This window comes from Poecilia reticulata, linkage group LG11 (genome assembly GCF_000633615.1).
Source record: "Poecilia reticulata strain Guanapo linkage group LG11, Guppy_female_1.0+MT, whole genome shotgun sequence".
NCBI classification, from domain to species: domain Eukaryota; kingdom Metazoa; phylum Chordata; class Actinopteri; order Cyprinodontiformes; family Poeciliidae; genus Poecilia; species Poecilia reticulata.
Genome location: NC_024341.1, coordinates 6,622,418 through 6,641,752, shown reverse-complemented (window position 1 = coordinate 6,641,752; position 19,335 = coordinate 6,622,418). Strand labels below are relative to the sequence as shown.

The 19,335-nt window shown below is 39.9% G+C and overlaps 1 protein-coding gene and 1 long non-coding RNA gene across 4 annotated transcripts in view; one reads left to right on the top strand and one right to left on the bottom strand.

Annotated features, from left to right (window-relative positions):
* trit1 (tRNA isopentenyltransferase 1) overlaps positions 1-3,438 on the top strand; it is a 38,945-nt gene extending 35,507 nt beyond the window's left edge. For 2 of the 3 annotated variants that reach the window (XM_008421483.2, XM_008421482.2), the window contains exons 9-11: positions 295-404; positions 1,396-1,510; positions 1,657-3,438. In XM_008421483.2, coding sequence (XP_008419705.1) covers positions 295-404; positions 1,396-1,510; positions 1,657-1,847 — 416 coding nt within the window. In that variant the 3' untranslated portion in view covers positions 1,848-3,438. Of the gene's footprint in view, positions 1-294; positions 703-1,395; positions 1,511-1,656 lie in introns of those variants that run through there. The other variant, XM_017307589.1, reaches the window with a different exon arrangement.
* LOC103472099 (uncharacterized) overlaps positions 1-5,653 on the bottom strand; it is a 26,292-nt gene extending 20,639 nt beyond the window's left edge. Inside the window, exon 1 of the long non-coding RNA XR_534807.2 lies at positions 4,090-5,653. This is a non-coding gene — a long non-coding RNA (uncharacterized LOC103472099). The remainder of the gene's footprint in view (positions 1-4,089) is intronic.
* Positions 5,654-19,335: the final 13,682 nt, after the last annotated feature.

Below are 19,335 nucleotides of genomic sequence, written 5' to 3'. Positions count from 1 at the left end.
CATCCCTCTGCTCATCGTCTTCTGTCGGTCAGACCAGCCGGAGCCTGTTTGGTCCGCTCAGAATCAGGCGGCGCGGGTCACGGACTCCGATGGATTGAATTTATCGGGTTCAGTTCACGACGCCTGGAGTGTGAAATCGATCGGCACGGAGAGGCCGACACCGAGATGAGTCCTAAAAGCAGTGCTGTCGTTAACCCGACGAGGGAGAGCAAATCGTTTCACATGATCAGCTAAAAGTGATGTTAAAAAGTTCAGTGATTGTGTGTGTGTGTGTGTGTGCGCGTGTGTGTGTAGGACCAGGCGACAGCGTCCCGGCTGTGTACAGCCTGGATGTGACTGACGTGTCCAGGTGGGAGGAGTCGGTGCTGAAGCCTGCACTGCAGATCCTAGACAGTCTCAGCAAGGTGGGGCCGGCTGCAGGGGGGTCAGCCGGGTTCAACAGTCCTCCTGACTCCAGTTCGTTAGTTATTGCCCACTTTGTTCTTTTTTTTTGTGCTTTTCTTTACTTTTATTCCTTCTTTTTACCACATTTTGGAACTTTTCCGTCCTCCATCTTTGCTTGTTTTCCTGGAACTTTTCTCCCTCGTTCTGCTTTCCGTTCCGGATTGTGTTTTCCATTTATTTTAGGAATTTTATCACCAAGTGAAACACGTGAAATAGATTAAATTCACACGGATGGTTGTTGGAAAGCCTCCATTTCTGGCAATTATTATGTTTTAACACTTACATTAAATGAGAATATAACATTTAAAGTCAGAGCAATAAAAAAAAAACTATTTTTGAAAACAGAAATGCGGTTTTGAAGGAAAAGTATGTTTAATAACTGCTTAAAGGTTATTTTGAAAAGGTACTTTTCATTTTTCAAACTTAATTTATTCAATATGACTGTAGATGTTTAAAAAAGCAAAGCAACTCACATTTCATACTTTTCTTTGCGCACTGGCATGAAAAATACAGATAAAATTAATTTTAATATTAAACAGTTAAGGTAAAACTATGGGATACTGACAGAGACGCAGCAACCAATTGTAACATTTATGTATATTTTTTTTTGTCCTTTGATGATGTGACGGAAACAAAGTACGAGTATGAAGGAAAATGAACAAGAAATATGCAACTTTAAATGTAAAAATCCAACTTTTTGAAGCCTTTGTCGTTTATATCTAAAAGATTAGCTGAGTCTAAAACATTTAGTACACAAGCATCTCAAATCAGTTTGCAGAATTAGCATGCTAATGTTAGCTTGCTTCCTCTGTGTTTTTATACTACTTATTGATAATTTTACCTCATAAGTTTTTTTTCTTCTTGTGGTTCACGTTTATAATGGAAGGGCTTTGGCTCTCATTGTTTCCTGTCTGAAAATCATAATTTGGCTCTCTGTTGCCCCGGTGACAGGGTGAGGAGCCGGCTTTTCCCCCAATCAGACTGCAGGATCAGCAGAGAAACAAACGCAGCCGCCACACCTGCGACGCGTGTGACAAAATCATAATCGGAGATGTGGAGTGGACAGGTGAGGATGTCATGCCTCCTCCGTTTATTTGTCCATCTTTGTAATTGTGGAGGGCGTTTTTTTAAATTTTTAATTTATTTTTATAAAAGGTAGCAAAAAGTAAGACATAGAAACAATTTTTTTTTTTTTTTTTTTTTTACCTGCAGATCACCTGAAGTCCAAAAAGCATTACTATCATGTAAGGAAGAAGAGGAAGTCCGATCCAGGAAGTGACCCGCCCCAGGGCACCGCTGCACAAGCTGCTGATGAAGAACTGGACGGCACTGAAACCCCTCAGGCTTCTTCCAAAGAATCGAGGACTGAGCAGAAGTACCTGGATACGATGAAAGCTCTCTGATCGACGTCTGTCTCAACTCGGGCTTCCAGATCCTCTGAGCTCTTCTGACTCGCACATTTTGCATCATGTCGCCATTTTTCATAATTCTACATGATCTTGTTCATGCGCACAGAACAGATCTTTAAAAAAAATTTGGTTTGGTTTCACGTTTCTTTTTTATATTTTGAATAAGAACTGTTTATTTCTATGTTTTTTGAAGAAAAGGCCTCATTTGAATTGCTAAAATTTTTATTTATTTTGCTATTGCTGCAGTCGGTTTCCCGATAAGCTACATTTCAGGCTTTAACTTTAATAAACTAAAGTTATATTATGAGGTGAAAGCTGTAGAGAAGTTAAAGTATGCTACCAACAGCACTGAGCACACTTCTGCTAATGTGCTAATAGTTTAATTCTTTGTTTAGCGCATTAGCATTTTTGCTAGCTTTGAAAACGCTTATCGTGCTTAGCTTCTCCTGAAATAATTTTGCTTGATAAATTCTAAATCGCTAATATTTTGGGAGTTTTATATAAATAAAATTCAACTTCTGTTGGAAATTTTGGTTAGCAACCGTAAACAATTCTTTAAGTAGCTAGCCGATTATCTTCGTCCTCTGATTTGAAGTGGGTGAAGACAGTTTATGCTAATCCACTCCAGAGGTTTAGCATTAGCCTACGCTAAATACTGCGTCGGTGTAGCACTTTAGCCTTAGCGGAGATCATTTTTAGGATTTGTGCCTTAGGGCTAGCGCAGCTAACTTTTTAGCTAGCTAACCACTTCCTACCAAGATGCGAGGAGCAGCAATCAGAAAAAAAGTTCTTGGTAACTCTAGGAGTTGTAAGATAAATATGTTGGCAGGAATCATGTCAGTTCTACATGACAAATAATATCTATCTTGATAATAAAAAAAAGTGGGAATAACAAAGCTATTGTTGGACAAAAACCATGCAGGACACATGGCAAGAAGAAGGTGCTGGAAAAGATCAAAATTGATCTTTTTCACCTGCATATGTGACAGAAAACAAACACTGCTAAAAACACCACACCCTCTGTCAAATTTGGTGGTGGCAGGATCATGCTGTGGGTATTATTTATGTATTTTTAATGTATAAAGGCAACTTTTTTTCCACTTCACAGTTTTGCACTTCTTTGTGTTGCTCTGTCAAATTCAACCAGAATCAGAATACAATGCTGTGGTTTAAAAATCGTTATGAAGACTTTTCTAAGGCTCTGAGAATTTCCAAGTTTTCCACCTGACTCCACCAGCGGTGTTGCCTTTCCGTCATTTGATCTCCCGGTGATGAGCTCGAACACTAAAAGGTATTGTCCTTTGTTTGCCTGTTGCCAGCTTATTCTGTTGGACCTTTTTTCTTCTTCTTTTTGTGTGTGTGTTTTAATGACTGGCTTGGCTTCAGGCTTTTTTTTATTTTCCTGTCTGTTTATCCAGCAGCCAGTTGAAGCCTTTTCAAACCAAGGTGTGTCTGCCTGTCGGCGAGGCGCTAACACAACATCTTGGCGTTGCTCCAAAACGCCTTTTTTGGTGGTTCCCTCTCCATCTGCTGCTCTGCCACTTTTTCGAACTGTCAATATTAAAACACTTGTTTTGTTTGGTTAGGTTTGGTTCACATGCTCCTGCGGTTTGACCTCATCTCCACGGCTAAAAATAACGTTTCAGCCGCATAATAGGTGGAAGTGTGTCCCACTTTCTCTCCTTCCAAACTGGGTCAAGCTTACTGGGAGCTCACTATACAGTATGGGAGCAGAGGTCAGAATGCAACTGGTGTCTGGTTTTCATAACCCGCTCTATGTTTGGATCATCTGTTTTTCCTCCCTGTGCGTTTTGTGAGGTAAAACTCCTTCGCTTCTTTAGTTTCCCATGTTTCCACCCCGTTATTACCAATGGAGAAACAATGAAATATTTCAGTTTGAATGAAGAGAACAGTTCATGTTATTTATTTATTTCTTTTACTCTGTGCTCTTATCTGGCGTTCCTCCAGGCGCTGCTGGAGGTGCTCCACTGATTCAGAGAGGCGAGGAGCCGTTGAACTTTGCACACAGGTTCACAAAAGTGCAGATGTACCACGACCTCCGCGGTCACGAGGCTAATTGGTGGCTGTGCTCGCTGTGACGCGGTGGATTGTCTACACACACACACAGGGGGGCTCAACTCCTAGCAAATCCTAAGACATTCTCTGCAGATTTTTCAGTGTTTCCATGCAGGTCTCACCTGTGTGTGTGTGTGTGTGTGTTCATGTGTGTATTTACCTGCACTCACAGCACAACCGCTCGCCCTCTTTCCGCTCGGTTTTTCCATCCTCGGCTCGTCCAGCTGAACCGAGGCCGTAAATGTAAATGTTGTGGGGCCGTTCCTGCGCCTGAGGCCCCGCGCAGGGGAGCCGCAGCCCGGCTTGTGTAACACGTCCTCTGACCTTTGTGCTGTCGAAACCAGATATTTACATACAGAGTTTAAAAAGACGCAGTGTAGCTGTATTTGAATCGGATGTCTTAACCCTCTGACCAGTCCTGTCAAGATGACAAATTGTGTTGGACGATAAACTGAAGTTATCGCGATAAACGACATCGTTGTTTTGAGACCATTTTCAAGTAATGTAATGGTAAAGGAAAAACAATACAAAAACATTCTTAAAGATCGATAAACTTCAAATTCTAATGAGCATTTAGCCCTTGAACTGGAGGACAATTTAAATATCTAAAGTAAGTAAACAAAACAACAAATAAAGAAGACCCTGTCCTTCTAAAAAGGGTCTATTTAAGACCAAAGCATCAGGCTGAAGATTTTTCTCATTAAAAGAGTGAAGAGAAACAATATATCATGCAAACAGAAATGATCGAGTTTGTTTTAATTGATCGTGCGATTAACTGATTTATTGCTTTCTGTGACAAGACCTACTTGTAAGCTGATGTGTTGGACCCCTTTTCGCTTTTTGTTATAAATAACTAAACAAAACAAAAGTTTGTGGTAAAGCTGAGGTGTTTGTCCTGATGCTGTGGAACGCTAGCAATTCCACACCTTTGATCCCAATAAGCGCTAAATATTCAGAACCAGTTCTGTCAAAACCACCAGACGTTCCTTAAAGAAACGACACGACCTTAACGTCCCTCAGAATTTCTTTCATGTCCTCTGGGTTAGACCTATGTAACGCACATTTTTCAATATACTACATTGAAAGATGAAAAACAGTGTGTCAATTGCTTGGGTGTGGTTGGAATAGGCCACAAGGACGGAAGTTCATTTGGGGAACACAATAACCCAACAGCACGGCACCAATTGGCATGTAGGGTGGAAGGAAGCACCGATCCACTTTTTTCGCTTTCAATACCGATATCTGAGGGTTAGCATCAACCGATACTGAGCCGATGTAGAAAAACAATTGACTTAAAATGTTTCTTTTTTTGAAACACAGACATATATGTACTGAATTATGAATTTATTTGATAACTCTGCACCAGAACACCACACGTAGATACATCAACATCACAAGCTAGGTCAAACATGTGAAAACAACTTTCATTTATTCACTCAGTGCAATTAGAAGTACATCAGCCATTGTAGAATAAACTGAAATGGACAAAAACAATAGGCTGACTACCTTGATCAAAGATGTAAAAATAAACTGCAATAAACCTTTCAAAGGGTTTAGAAGGTGCAATTAGGAACTCTAAACATAATGTAAAATTTTCTTTTTTAAATTCAGTTTTGTACAGTTCTTTCATATGAATCATCAAAAATGTTCAAAACCGATGAGACTTTGTTTTCCAAACTGAGTGTCCAAACGTCTGACTGGACCTAATAAACCGGTCTATTTAAAAGAAATCTATTGTTTTTCTTCATCTCTTCAAATCCAAATGACCTTACCTTTGTGTCTCAAAAGTGAAAATGAAAAGCAAAAAAAAGATTTTGTTTTTTCCTCAGATGTGAATGGAAAACAGTCACTTGTGACCTTATTTAACCCTTTAACCCAGTGACTGTTTTCCCCCCAAGGTGATCGGTCCTCGTTTCTCCTTGTGTGTAGGATTTCTGATTCGTCCTTGTTCCACATGAAGAAGTGAATAGTCAGGCAGGATTCTTATGGTCAAAGTGTCTGTACAGTCTTTTAACTTTTTCTCCTTGAATGTAAATCTATATTTTTTTTCTGGCTACGTGTAGCTGTATAATTTCGGAATGTTGCGTTTCATGGAACATTTCGCTTTTCGTCTTGCTAAGTTTTCACCACTTTTACACCGAAGGAGTTTTAAAAAAAAAAAAACGACGTGTTGTTCTCCTCTGCAACTCGCGGCTCCGGCGTAGTAGTGTGTCATCCAGTGACTCTGCGTCTGAGTAATTTAAAGTCCACTTAATCCTAATCTCTAATCCCATTTGACTAAACATTCCCTGCCATCTGGTCCTGGCTAGACAAAAAAAAAAAAAAAACCTCCTCACGCACCTAACACAGGCAGCTAATCAGACTGAGGTGCAGCTGTAGCCAAAAATTTTGTGGAAAACTCTGATGGCGTGTAATGTGTTTACAGATGAAGGCTAAAATGTTTGTGAATGGCAAAACACTAGACGCCCACATGCTCCTGTAATCTGTGTGTGTGGAACGTGAAGGACCTGGCTGAGAATGTTTTGGGAGCTACAAAACATTTTAAGAATCTAAAGGTCGGGTGTCGCCCTGACAACAGAGCTCATTTCGATCTTTGACCTGATTTTTTTTTTTTTTTTAACGTTTATTTTATTATCTTTAAAGCTCCTCGGGTGTTTACACGCCGACTTCCCGCGGGTCAGTCGGGGTCAGCATTTTGCCGCCTGTAGACGAAGATGGCTCCGAAGTTGCGCAACCCGAGAGAGAAACATAACACTGTCAGGTGTGACTCAGACTCTTGAAATCCTTTGTTCCTGCAGTATTATTGTGCTGTGTGTGTATACTTGTATGTAGCCTATAGTGTCGGGTAAGGTGGTTCAGGAAGTGATGGCAAACCAACAAAACGAATGGCGGCGTGGCATCTTGGAAGTTTTTTTTAAAATGATTTTTCAAACATGACTAGGCAAAATAAGGGTGAGACACACACAGGAATCCAGCACAGACAAGGACACATGACTCGAACTGAAATACTACAGGAAACACGTGAGGGGAATAACCAATCAGGAGACACAAGTGAGAAACATAAGCTAAATAAACAGAGGAGACTGAGCTGGAGAACCAATGACCTGGATCCATCCATAGACGAGAAATAAAACCTGACATCCGGCAGAAAACTAAACATATGAAGCAAAAAAAAAAAACCCACAACACACTGACATCGTGACATAGAGGTCCATTATAACCATTTTCACCAACAAACGGGTCTTTTGTGGAACATGAGAATATTTTCCTGATCTTCTCGTTTTTCCAAGTAGATTGCATTCTAAAAAATTCTGGATTTTTTTTTTTACTATGCAGTAAAAAAATGCTGGGTTATTTTCAGAACCCATTGGTTGGGTAGAAGCTGTTGGGTTAGTTTGACTAAATATTGGGTCAAAAATCATAACTCAAGAGTTGGGTCAGAAATTTACCGGATCTCTACAGGTTGAATAATTCTGTTGGGTCAGGGGTTGGGTAGATGTTTTACCCTATCGGTTGGGTTGAAGACAAAACTTAGAAGAAGCCATTCAACCAGACCGAACGCTGCATATCGGAGTTCTCCTCAACTTCGAAACAAAATATGGTAAGTATAAAGAAGATACAGTTTCAATGTGAATAGGATTTTATTAATAAATAGAATTTATTTAGATTCATATTTGTTCGTAACTTTACAGTCAAGTTTTTAAATATCGATTTAGTTTTAAAAGAAAAGATGGTTGACGAGTTGTCTCCTGATTTTCGCGGACTTAGTTCGCTAGCGGTGAGAAATATGCGCGCGCATCCTGAACGAGCTGAAGCGACGTATTCGAACACCAGCAGTAATGGCGGAGGAGAGCGAGGCAGAATAATTCCGTTAATGCAATCAAACTTGGACATGTAGATGTTATTCATGCTGTAACTGCAACAGACTGAAGGGAAATATTTGAGTGTTTTTTTGTGTGTGTGTGTGTGTGTGTGTGTGTGTGTGTGTGTGTGTGTGTGTGTGTGTGTGTGTGTGTGTGTGGTGGTGTTGTCAGTAGCTATGGCAACGAGTCTGCGCTTAGCTGCACTGATACAGAGAGCTAGAAAGAAGTGGTTTTGAGTTGTACTTTAACGGTTTTTTCCTTTGCTGTGGAGCACAGCATGAAATTAATAACATCAGTGGTGGAGAAAGTACTCAAAAAATGTACTTAAGTAAAAGTTCAAATACACAGACAAAAATGTACTTAAGTAAAAGTCAAAGTACCACATTAACATTTTACTTAAGTAAAAGTAAAAAAGTACTGGCTTTTAAAAATACTTAAGTATTAAAAGTAAAAGTACTTGCTGAATGCATTACCTAATCGCTAATATCATTAAGTGTACCGATCGTATTTAATTTTAATACATCAGAAATGTGCCATTTTAATGAACAATGCCACAGATAAAGCATGTTTTTATTGTGTTTACTCTGTAACATAGTTTAGACTTAGATATGTGATTCTATGCATCATAATTTCAGGGATGGAAACATCTCGTCTCCTGTCCTAACATAACATGAACTTCACTTTTTTTGCCACACATTTATTTTGAAAGAAATCCAACTGGCAGAGGAGGACATGGAACCAAGGAGCCACGTAGCAGAGTTGTAGTCTGGACCACTGAACCCAAGACCAAATCAAAACCAGCACCCCGTGCTACATGACAATAAAATTTAGTGCACCTATCAAAATTGCTTCTCAAATTGATCTGAAAGATTCACTTTCCCATAAAAACACCTAGATATTAAATACTTGGAGCTGAAATAAATTTAACCAGTGACAATTCAAACTCTTCTTCATTCTGTTTTGCTTTCATCTCTGTGCCACAATCCACAGAGGTCTCCTGCCATCCCTAAAAAAATAACACCCTGGGCGGTTGCCCATATTGCCAATGTCAGAAATAATAATTGTCTGCACCATTAAACATGGCAATTAACAACGCTCAACTATGAACACTGTCCAAGGCCCAATAAGCAAGAAGTAACCAAGCAGGAGGAGCAGCGTGACTGTTCTCATCCTCCCTCCTGCTGCAACGTCTTTCACCATGACAGGTGACGAAAACAAAGAGCAATGAGCATGCTCTGCGTTCCTACGTTCTTGTTTTATTTATTTGTCAATTACATATAAAGATATTTTAATGAAATAAAATAGCTACTGCAGTCTACGCAGAGCATTACAAGAACAAAGAACGACTCTCAGTGAGGCTTCAGTACTATACGACTTAGTCAAGATCCGTCCAGAAGAATCGGATCGTCCATGAATGTCATATTACACTTTGGTCACAGCGTTGTCCCATATATGCGACACCTCAGTCAACACCTCCACACAGTAATTCAGTGCATGAGTGACAACTTTTTTTCATCGCAGATCCAACATGTGTTTCAGTCAATACAGCTAGCTTTGCTAGCATCACGTCCACGGAGCTTACCTTTCTTTAAGCTTTCCTTCCAAGTGATGCTAAAAATTGGACAAAGTCCCCACCGTCTGTGAAAGCGAAGCGCTGCTGATTTTACATGTCGCCATATCTTATGATTTATGCGGCGCTTCCGTACTATTATATTACTGACGCTCAGAGGAAACCACTGCGCATGTCTTGGAGCTCCGCGTGCGAGTAAAGGTGGAGCCGATGGGTGACAACAGACACTAAGTCAAGTTATTGCTTGGATTTTACGGCGCCACCTTAAAGTCCCTGAACTTCACATTTTAACGGAAAAAAAAAGAGCAACGCGACTTGGATGTAACGAGTAACGCGACAGTTTTGTAGAAATGTAGTGAAGTAAGTACAGATACTTACTGTAAAATGTAGAGGAGTAAAAGTAGAAAGTATCCATTATTAAATCTACTTAAGTAAAGTACAGATACACGAAAATTGTACTTAAGTACAGTACACTTCCCACCACTGAATAACATCTACATGTCCAAGTTTGATTGTGTTAAAATTGAATTATTCTACCGCGGCAGCCAGCGTACAGAAGTGCATTGCTATCACGCAGGAAAAAAAAAATTCGAGCGCCATCACGTCATAACGTCATACAACGTGGTAGCATCTTGTTAAAACGTGATACATTAAAACCTGATGGTATCTTGTTAAAACGTGAGGAGTTGTTAACTCCACATGGCATATATATAGCCTACATTATTTACTTATTTACATTAATGTCACTTAATTATTTTGCTTTTGCAAAGACAACTTACTTTTTTGTGTTCATTTAACTCAAAGCCTACAAATCTTTAACCTAAAGGAACTTTTCACTTTGACTTTACTTAAAACTATTGAGTTCAGTGCCAGTTTCGTATCCTATGTCTGTCTGACCAACTCAATTTATTATGATCATCCAACTCAATTTGCTAAGTTTTTAGAACTTAATTCATAAGGGGGTTTAACATGACAAATTTGAGTCACTCTTACTCAAATCATTTATTTTCTTCTAATAAACATTTAAAATCTCTTTGACTTAATTCTATAGAAAGTCAACTCAAACTTTTAAGTAGTTCCAAACTAAATTTTAATACTCTTTACAGTGTCATCTAAATACACAAATCTTTTCCTTAAATGACCTTTTTACTTTGATTTTACTTGAAATAATTAAGTTCAATACCATATTTGTATCCCTCGTCTGACACCATGACTCAAGCTGACCAGGGACAGATTCCCTGGTGAGTGACCGTGGCTCTGTGGGTAGAGTCGTCGTCTTGTGATTGGAAGGCTGTCGGTTCGATTCCAGCTTCCTCCTGCCACATGTCTATCTGCCCCTGGGCGCCTAACCCCAAGCTGCCTACCGATGCGCATTAAATGAATGTGACTCTAGTGTAAAGTGCTTTCAGTGGTCAAAATGACTGGAAAAGCGCTATATAAGTTTATTTACCATTTTTGAAGTAAACTAAATGATTTGAGTAAGACTGACTTAAATCTGTTATCTTAAACATACTTAATAAATTTGTTAAAAATAAATTAACAAATTGAGTTGGATGATTATAATATATTGAATTGGTTAAACTTAATAAATTCAGTTGGATAAACTTAATTGATTGTAACCTACAGAAGCAATTCAATTAAGTTGGTTCAACTATTTCCTTTTTAGAGTGTATATATGCCCCATGTCAGATACTGGACCGGGGACAATAAAAGGCCACCCCAAAATATGAAATTTTGTCACAAGTCATAATGCCTCAGATGTCGCAGGTTATGCGGGAGCATGCCATTGGCATGTTGAATGCAGGAATGTCCACCAGAGCAGTAGCTGCACGGCACATTGTCCATTTTTGGACCACTGGCGAGTTCAGAGTAGGTTTTTTCCCTCTTGCTCTCGGTGAAGGCGGACGCGTTTTTTCTCTGCTCCGTCCCCGACCATGCTTGCCATGCTTGCTCTGTTTTTGTCCTGTCTTTTTCTATATTTTTGGAGCCTTTCACATCCTCCAAATCTAGTAATTATGGATCTGGTCAACCGGTCTCTCAATGCAAATGATCAAATTTTCTCAACGAGAAGACTGGGCACCAGGCCCGGCGGCATGGGCGGGCATTGGAGGACATTGATCCATCCACAGAGTCAGCCCTGCTATCCCTGGACTGGAAGTTGTTTGTTTTTTGCCTTAGAATGACCAACTCTCTGTTATTCCTATATCAATTTGACACAGTAGGGGTTTCCGCAGGCCCGTGCAGAGACCACTAAAGGGGCAGGTGCTCAACAACAAAAAAAGGGCACATCTGACCACATTCTAGGACAGAATATTAACAAAGCCACTCAGCTTTTAGAGTTTAATAAACTACGATAAATTACAAAAATGTGACATATACAATCGAACATCTCCATATAGAGTATAACACTATGCCTATGTAAGATATTTTATTAGTAATTTCTTTCTGCAGGTCTATTTTGTTACAGGAAAGTATTGCAATATTCAAACCCGCAATTTAGCAAGATATGTAAATCAGAGCTGGACCACCAGACATATTTTGTCTTTACAGAATTACACTATTAAAAATATAAACAAGGGCACAATGCAACCTTTTAGTGACTGTAATCTATAAAACAAAGATCTGCCTGTTTGCTGCAGTGGAGATGAAGACGGTCCATTCAGGAAAGCAGAGCTGCATCAAACTTTAATGTGGAACTGCAGAAAAAAGAAAAAAACAAAAGCAAAAGTTGAATTGTTAATGCATGTCACCATGAGAAAAGCCTACTGAGTTTTACTTAAAAAAACTTTTTTAACATTTAAATCACACATTTTGGACTCATGAAGTTAACTTTTTTTGCAAAACAAACTTATTTGCGCTTGTCAGAAATATTTTCTTGCTATTCCAAGTTTGTTTGTGACTCAAAGTTTTGCTTGTGATTCTCACATGATATCGTGGGTAGGGCCCAAAATCACAACAAAAGATTACTGATGTGTGCAAATAAAAGTTTATGTTTGGTAAAAAATGAGTTATTTAATTAAAAAAAGTATTTTAAACAAAACTTTTTTTTAAAGAAATCCTTACAATTCCAAAAGTTTTTATTACAATTGTATTTTACTTAACTGAGTTATTTTTTTTCTCCATTGAATAATTGGGAAACAAATTTAACTTCAGACTCTGTGAACCAGACCCTAAACTTAAAGTCTGGATTGATTTTTTTCCCCTTCATTAATGACACTTTTATTACATTCATTATATCTATCATGGTACTTCAGGGTGAGTTATTTATAATTCTTAATGAATATCCTTGTTGGACAATTATTTAATTGTTATTCTCCTTCAAGATACATTTACCTAACGCCTGAATAAATGAAATGTACATTATGCAGCAAAGGAAGTTAGAAGATCGGACATATATCCATTATGGAGATGATCGGTTTTGGACGGGCGATGTGGCCCTATTGCATAATAAATACTAAAGAATGACTGATATCATTAAAGATACAGGGGAGAAGCTTTTTAGTTATCTAGCTTTGCTAGCAAAGTCGTTAGCTAGCAGCTAGCTAATAGCACAACAACAACAGCCTAATGTCTGTWTGATAGAAATACTGAATCGATGGATAAGATCAGTTTCTCCTCACCTGGCTGTCTCCTCCCGCTCAGTAGTTCTTCAGAGAAAGGCAGACGCAGAGGCCTGTCAGTGTCTGTTGTATTTCATTACCTCTCTGTTTAAACCGCGACTCCGAGCTGAAGCAGGAACGATACTTCAGTATTTTCCATCATCTGACAAGTAGCAAGTCTACTCCACTTTATTCACCAAAAACGTTTTTTTTTTAATTATTCACCAAAAACTGTTCTGTAATCTGGAACGTTCGCTACGTTGAGCTCCAGTTAGCCGCCTCATCTCACTGCGCGAGGCAACTGCGTCATGCGTCACGGGCAAAAGGTCAAAGGTAACAAGGTGACCAGAGGGCTTATTATGTTGTACAAAAAAGAAACAAAAAAGCAAAGAATTTTAGCACATGTTTTTATGTGTCAGAAGAGGACTTGGGAAATAATAACACACACACAAAAAAAATTTTGACCAAAAGGGCACTTGGGGGCAAGGAGCAAAAGAGGCAGGTGCTCAAGCCCCCCCAGCTCCCCCCTCTGCACGTGCCTGGGCTTCCGCGTTTCCCATATCTATGTCCTCTGTCACTTTTTCAGCAGTTATTTCTTGCGCGGCCCGGTGCCAATTGGTCCACGGACCGGTACCGGTCCACGGACCGGGGGTTGGGGACCACTGCTTTAGCTCATAGACATGAATACGTAGACGCCTCATGGAGCGGGTCGGCCCGTTGCTGCGATACGTCACAGCATCCACCATATTGAATGACAGGTTATTAAGTGAATGGACCGAACTTCACAAAGCATTTTAAGTTTGTGAATACCTGTCATTGACGCATTCTCTCTCACACACACTAATATATCACTAATATGTTTGGTAATCAATAAAGCACTAAAGTCAGAGTTTCTAACTTTTGATGTGATTATTTAATTGTTTTGAGGGATTTCTGAATAAAGAGCACAATGTTTTTATTTGATAACAATATAAATCTGATAAACTATTTTTATTAACATTGATGAACACACACACACTTTTACAGTGTTTTATTCAAGAACATATTTACATGATTCCATAATTTAATGTACATTTAACATCTCAAGATTTAAAAAAAAAAAAATGAAATTTCCTTTTATTTTTTGACATTTTATTGTAAATACAATAAACTTTGATAAATCAGTCATCAAACATTCGCTGCATATTTTTCCCACCTTTTTGGGGGGAAAAAATACTTTATTACAGTGTGATATATCAACTCTGCTTCAGACAGCTTAGAGTGAAAAAGTCTAACAGAGTAAATTATTTTTAATTCAATACATAAGCTGCCACTAATACTTCAGATTGAGATATTTCAAAATACACAAAACGTAAAAGAATAAAAGTGCAATAAAACACAAATTAATTTATTTATATTATACTGGAAGCACTGGCCACAGGTAGGTTCAGTCTGCTGGTCAAACTGGGAGACATCCCAAGTTCACACAGCACAGGACTTGGGGAGCTCCGATCGCCCTGCTGCCCCATATAAGATGGCGGCGACGTAATGTTGGACTCTGTGCTCAGTGAGGCGTCTACGTATTAATGTCTATGCCCGCCACGACAATTTAGCTAACCTTAATATTTCCTGTGTTTTATCTTGGTCGTTATTGTTAAACTTAATGTTGAGGTGTGTGTGATAGGGCCCTGCGACAGACTGGCGACCTGTCCAGGGTGACCCCGCCCCTCGCCCTGTACGCTAGCTGGAGATGGGCACCAGCAACCCTCCTGACCCCACTGAGGGACAAGGGTGCAAGAAAATGGATGGATGGATGGATGGATGGATGGATGGATGTGTGTGATAGGTGTGTCTATCGGATGGTATCGGTTCAATACGGTACGCACATTTAACGGCCAAATATGGGACGGGTAGCAACCCTATCCAGTGGTAGAATCACCCCTGTTGGTGTTGGTACTGTTCCAATACCCGGTAAACACAGAGACGGTATCACCAACACTGATACTTTCTATAATTTATGTTCAATATGTCTTTGAACTTCTGACCTTTAGGTATTTTTTTGGTTTTTTATTTTTTGATGGTTTCTTCTTTTAATTATTTTTGTTAAAAACCAGGCTAGAATTTAGATAAAGTTTATAAACAAAATATTTTCATGACATGATAAATGGGGGGGGGGGGCGGGGAGTAACACAAAACAAATTTATGTCAATATTTTTCTTAAATGAAATGCGAAATATATCAAATTTAACAGCAAATCAAAACAAAATATTTTTGAAGTAGTTCATCTACTACAATACAAAATAAGAAATAAAATCTCATTGGTTCCGATACTACTAACGATTCAATATTCACGATATTTCTGACAGACCCCGCGCGATGAGCGCGCCGCTGCAGCCCGATTGAGCCGGTGGTCTGTAACAATCCGGTGTGATATATGTGTCGGAACCAAGAGCACAGCATCACTAATTCATGTCTGTCTATAGGGATGGAGGTTCAGTGAGTTCATGCAGCTCCTCTCTCTCTCTCTCTCTCTCTCTCTCTCTCTCTCTCTCTCTCTCTCTCATGCTGTCTGGCTCCTGCAGCCACTTTCTGCACATGAAGGTGCAGCAGATGGGAGGGCTGCACCGCGATGTGAAAGGCCCTTTAAGGTGCAGAGTGTGAGTCTCGGCTTCCTGCAGTCGCTCTGCCTCTTTTCCCGGCTTGTTATGTAACGCGGGGGCTGCCCGCTCACTTCTCTCTCTCTCTCTTTCTTGTTCTTGCTACTTTCCAGACCCTCCCAAATCCAGAGCGAGTGACATGCCTTCCTGTGTTTTCCAGCAACCCGCTGAACTCTTTCCCAGGGCGGCAGTTTGGTGGAGTTAGCGCTCAGTCGCGCATTTAATTGTCACGTACAGGAGGCGGGGAGCTTATTTTAGGGAAGAAGAAAAAAAAAAAAAAAAGCTGTTAAACCCTTTTTGTATGGTGGCTGCAGGGAGAAATAAATTCTGTAGGTTTACACACTCTCTGCCGTTTTCCAGCTTGTAAAACGAACAAACCTAAACACCTGGTGTGTGTTGGCATACGAGTGTGTTTGACCGTGTACGCTCTGCAGTGAACACTGCAGTGAACGCACGGTGTGTGTGTGTGTGTGTGTGTGTGTGTGTGNGTGTGTGTGTGTGTGTGTGTGTGTGTGTGTGTGTGTGTGTGTGTGTGTGTGTGTGTGTGCCTCTCTCCATTGTCAGGGAGTTGAGCGCCGGAGCCGGCTTTTTTCCCGCCAGTGCAGCGTTTTGTGGGTGGGGTTTTGGACCGGCCTCAGCAGCGGAGCGCCGCCGCTTCCCGCCCGATATGCAGATGAGTTCGGTGTGGGCGGGGACAGGAGCCGCCCCGTAATGCGGCACTTAACGCTGTCGGTGCCTGGCTGCACACAGCGGTAAATATGAATCTGTTAAAAATCCACGGGGCGGCACAGATGCAAATGTTTCCAAAAAAAATTACCAAAGATATATCAGTTTAATAAATAAATACATAATCCTGAGAAGAACAGAAGTTTTGAAGAAACCACAACGATTTGTAGAATTATGTTAAAACGTGTGAAGAAGATGCAAAATTCTATATATATATATATATATATATATATATATATATAAAATGTGGTTAATCTTTGTATTTCTTTACTTTATAGCCAAAATTTCCCATGTCAAACATCTTTAATGCTCCTGTCAGTAATCAATAGAAAAATATGTTTTACAGCATTCAGACATTTTTAAGAACGTTTTATTTTTCAGGAGCACAGCGGCAGCTATTTTCACATGATTCTCAGGAACTAACCCTGCAGCATGCGTTCAAATCAACATGAGATTGGACTAAATTTGAACACTTTCCAACACCTCTTGAATCTGCTCAGGCAGTGAAAACCGAGACCTGACCTCAGCTCTGATTTACTTTTTTTTTTTTTTTTTTACAGGTATTTAAAACAGATGTGGGGCTGGTTTTAGCAAAAAAAAAAAAAAAAAAAAAAAAAAAAAAAAAAAAAGCACATGGCTCACTCATGTTTTAAACGTGTTATGCAACAAGATGTAACATCAGCTGGCCTGTGGAGCAGCGGTGAGTGTTGAGCACACACGTGGGCTCGCCCACGCCCTCTCAGGCCCGTTTCAAGGGCCCCATTATACCGAACCCGAACACGTCCAGCAGGACGGAGCGCACACCTAACTGGGTCTCTCACATCTCACACGCCGAGATATTTCAAACTCTAAGTGTGTGAGCAGCTTTGTTGTAAACTCTCACTCTGGTGGTTTTGAGATGCAAAGGAAGTTTGAAACAGTTTAGAAATGTCTTAACCTTTTTTTCAGCTTTAATGTACGACTCAGATGAGAGGAGGTCTGAAGAAACGTTAGGACAGAAGAGTTTAGCTGTTTGGGACGTTAGCAGGCTTTCTTCAATACTCTTTGTCAAATGGGCTGTGAGGTAGGAATACGAAAGCTTTTTTTTTAATTTTAATAAAGAAAAACCTCCAAGCCCAGCTTGCAAAAATATACTAAAAAATACGGCAAAAAAAAAAAAAAAAATGACACTGCACATCACCAAAAGAACACTTTACTCAAATATTGAGGCACGGTGGTGGCAGCTTCATGCTGTGGTCTGATTTAGTTTGAAATTTTTTTCAGGGAATTTGTCAAGGTGGATGGAGTCATAAACATTTGCAAATGCCAGCCAATTTCAGCAAAGAAGCTTCGGGTTTCAGCTCAGCATGAAAATGACCCAAACCATTCGCCTGAATTGACAAAACAACGGCTTCACGAGGAGAAGGGTAAAGTTGTGGAACATGGGAGAATCCAGATCTGATCTGAACATTTGCTTCAGTAAAGTATCAAACAGAGTGCAGACGTCTGCAAACTGCTGTGTTTATAGTGACGCAGCGGCCATATTGATTTCCAGTATCAATATGGCCGATAACTGATATTTGCTGATGTTGTATAAAATTAACTACCTTTTCGACGTCTTGAAAAACCGACCACATCACTCACTTCTTTTCCGTTTCAGTTAAACTCCCCACAATCCTTTGCTGCATCATTTCCAAACAAATGACCAAAGTCTTCCACTCCCTCCTCTATCGATAGAAGTAAATACCGATTGATATTTTATTTATGGAATAGAGTAGAATAGAACTATTATTCTCATTTGTAGTACAAAATTTGGGTGCAATTATCGGACCGATTCCGATATGTTAAAACAAAATGACTAAAAGCCAATACTAATGTTGCCAATTTATCGTGCATCCCTGCCTTTTAGACTAATGTGTTTTTATTTGAGGTTTGAGTCTTAGGTCTCAGGAAAGGTGGAAAAACTTGTGAAATTATTTCGATCTCATTGTTTACAGTTGGTCAGCACATTGGCGAGTGGCGCAACAGCTGGCGCGCGGCTCGAAGAACGCTTCGGCTGATTTCCGTTACGGGGACGGCTGCCTCTGACCGGTCGGTTGAAGCGGAGGGCGGCGAAGGGAAACCGCTGCGTTTGTGTATCGGTGTCTGATAAGTGCTCCCTCCTCTGGGGCGGTTAGTGCTCAACGCCGTCACCGTGGAGCTTTTGGCAGAACAACACAGCAAGGGGTGGATTTGCAAAGCGTTTCAGAGGAACTACGGCGTGATGAGAGATAATGTTTGACTGTTGGAAGAACTGAAGCCGCAGCTCGTGTTTACTCTGTTAGCTGAGCAAACGGTAGCGCACACGTTGTTGCACTTAAAGACTCTCCAAAGTCAACAATGAAATATGGATTTGCATGTTTTGCTTCCTCTTTTTCGTGTCTGCAATATGACACAAATGGATTCTGAAAGGAAATACTCAGAACATTTAAATGAGGGTTAAACTGTATAGAGGAAACCTGCCTGTTTAATCCTCCTGCTATGTTATGGCAAACAGTCTTCACTGAGCGATAAAAGACACCCAGCTTTATTTTATAAATGTAAAACTGGGGAAGTAAACTGAAACAATGGTTCCCCATTTATGACATGGCAGTTGGGACGCAAATACAGACCGACATGTATTTATCAAGATCGCACACAAAAGGCTTTTTGTCTTTTGTTTCCAGCTTGAATCTGTTTGTTTTTTTTTATCCCGCTACTTTCTGTTACATTTCTCCCTGCTGACCACTTTAACCATAACCCCACGCCCCACTTTACACCTAGAAGACATTGTACTTTACAGTGAATTTTACCTTTATTTTAACAAACCAAGGCTAAAACAATCTGTTTTTAAGTCTAAATTTGTTATAAATTAAATTGTTTTTATCCAGTGAGCAAATATTTCTCATAATGATTCTGTTATGTTTGTGTCTTTTGATCCAGATTAAGCAGGTTAGTAGGTTATGTATTCATTAGCTGTGGAGCCACGTTTACAGCGATCTTTTGCTGCCCCCT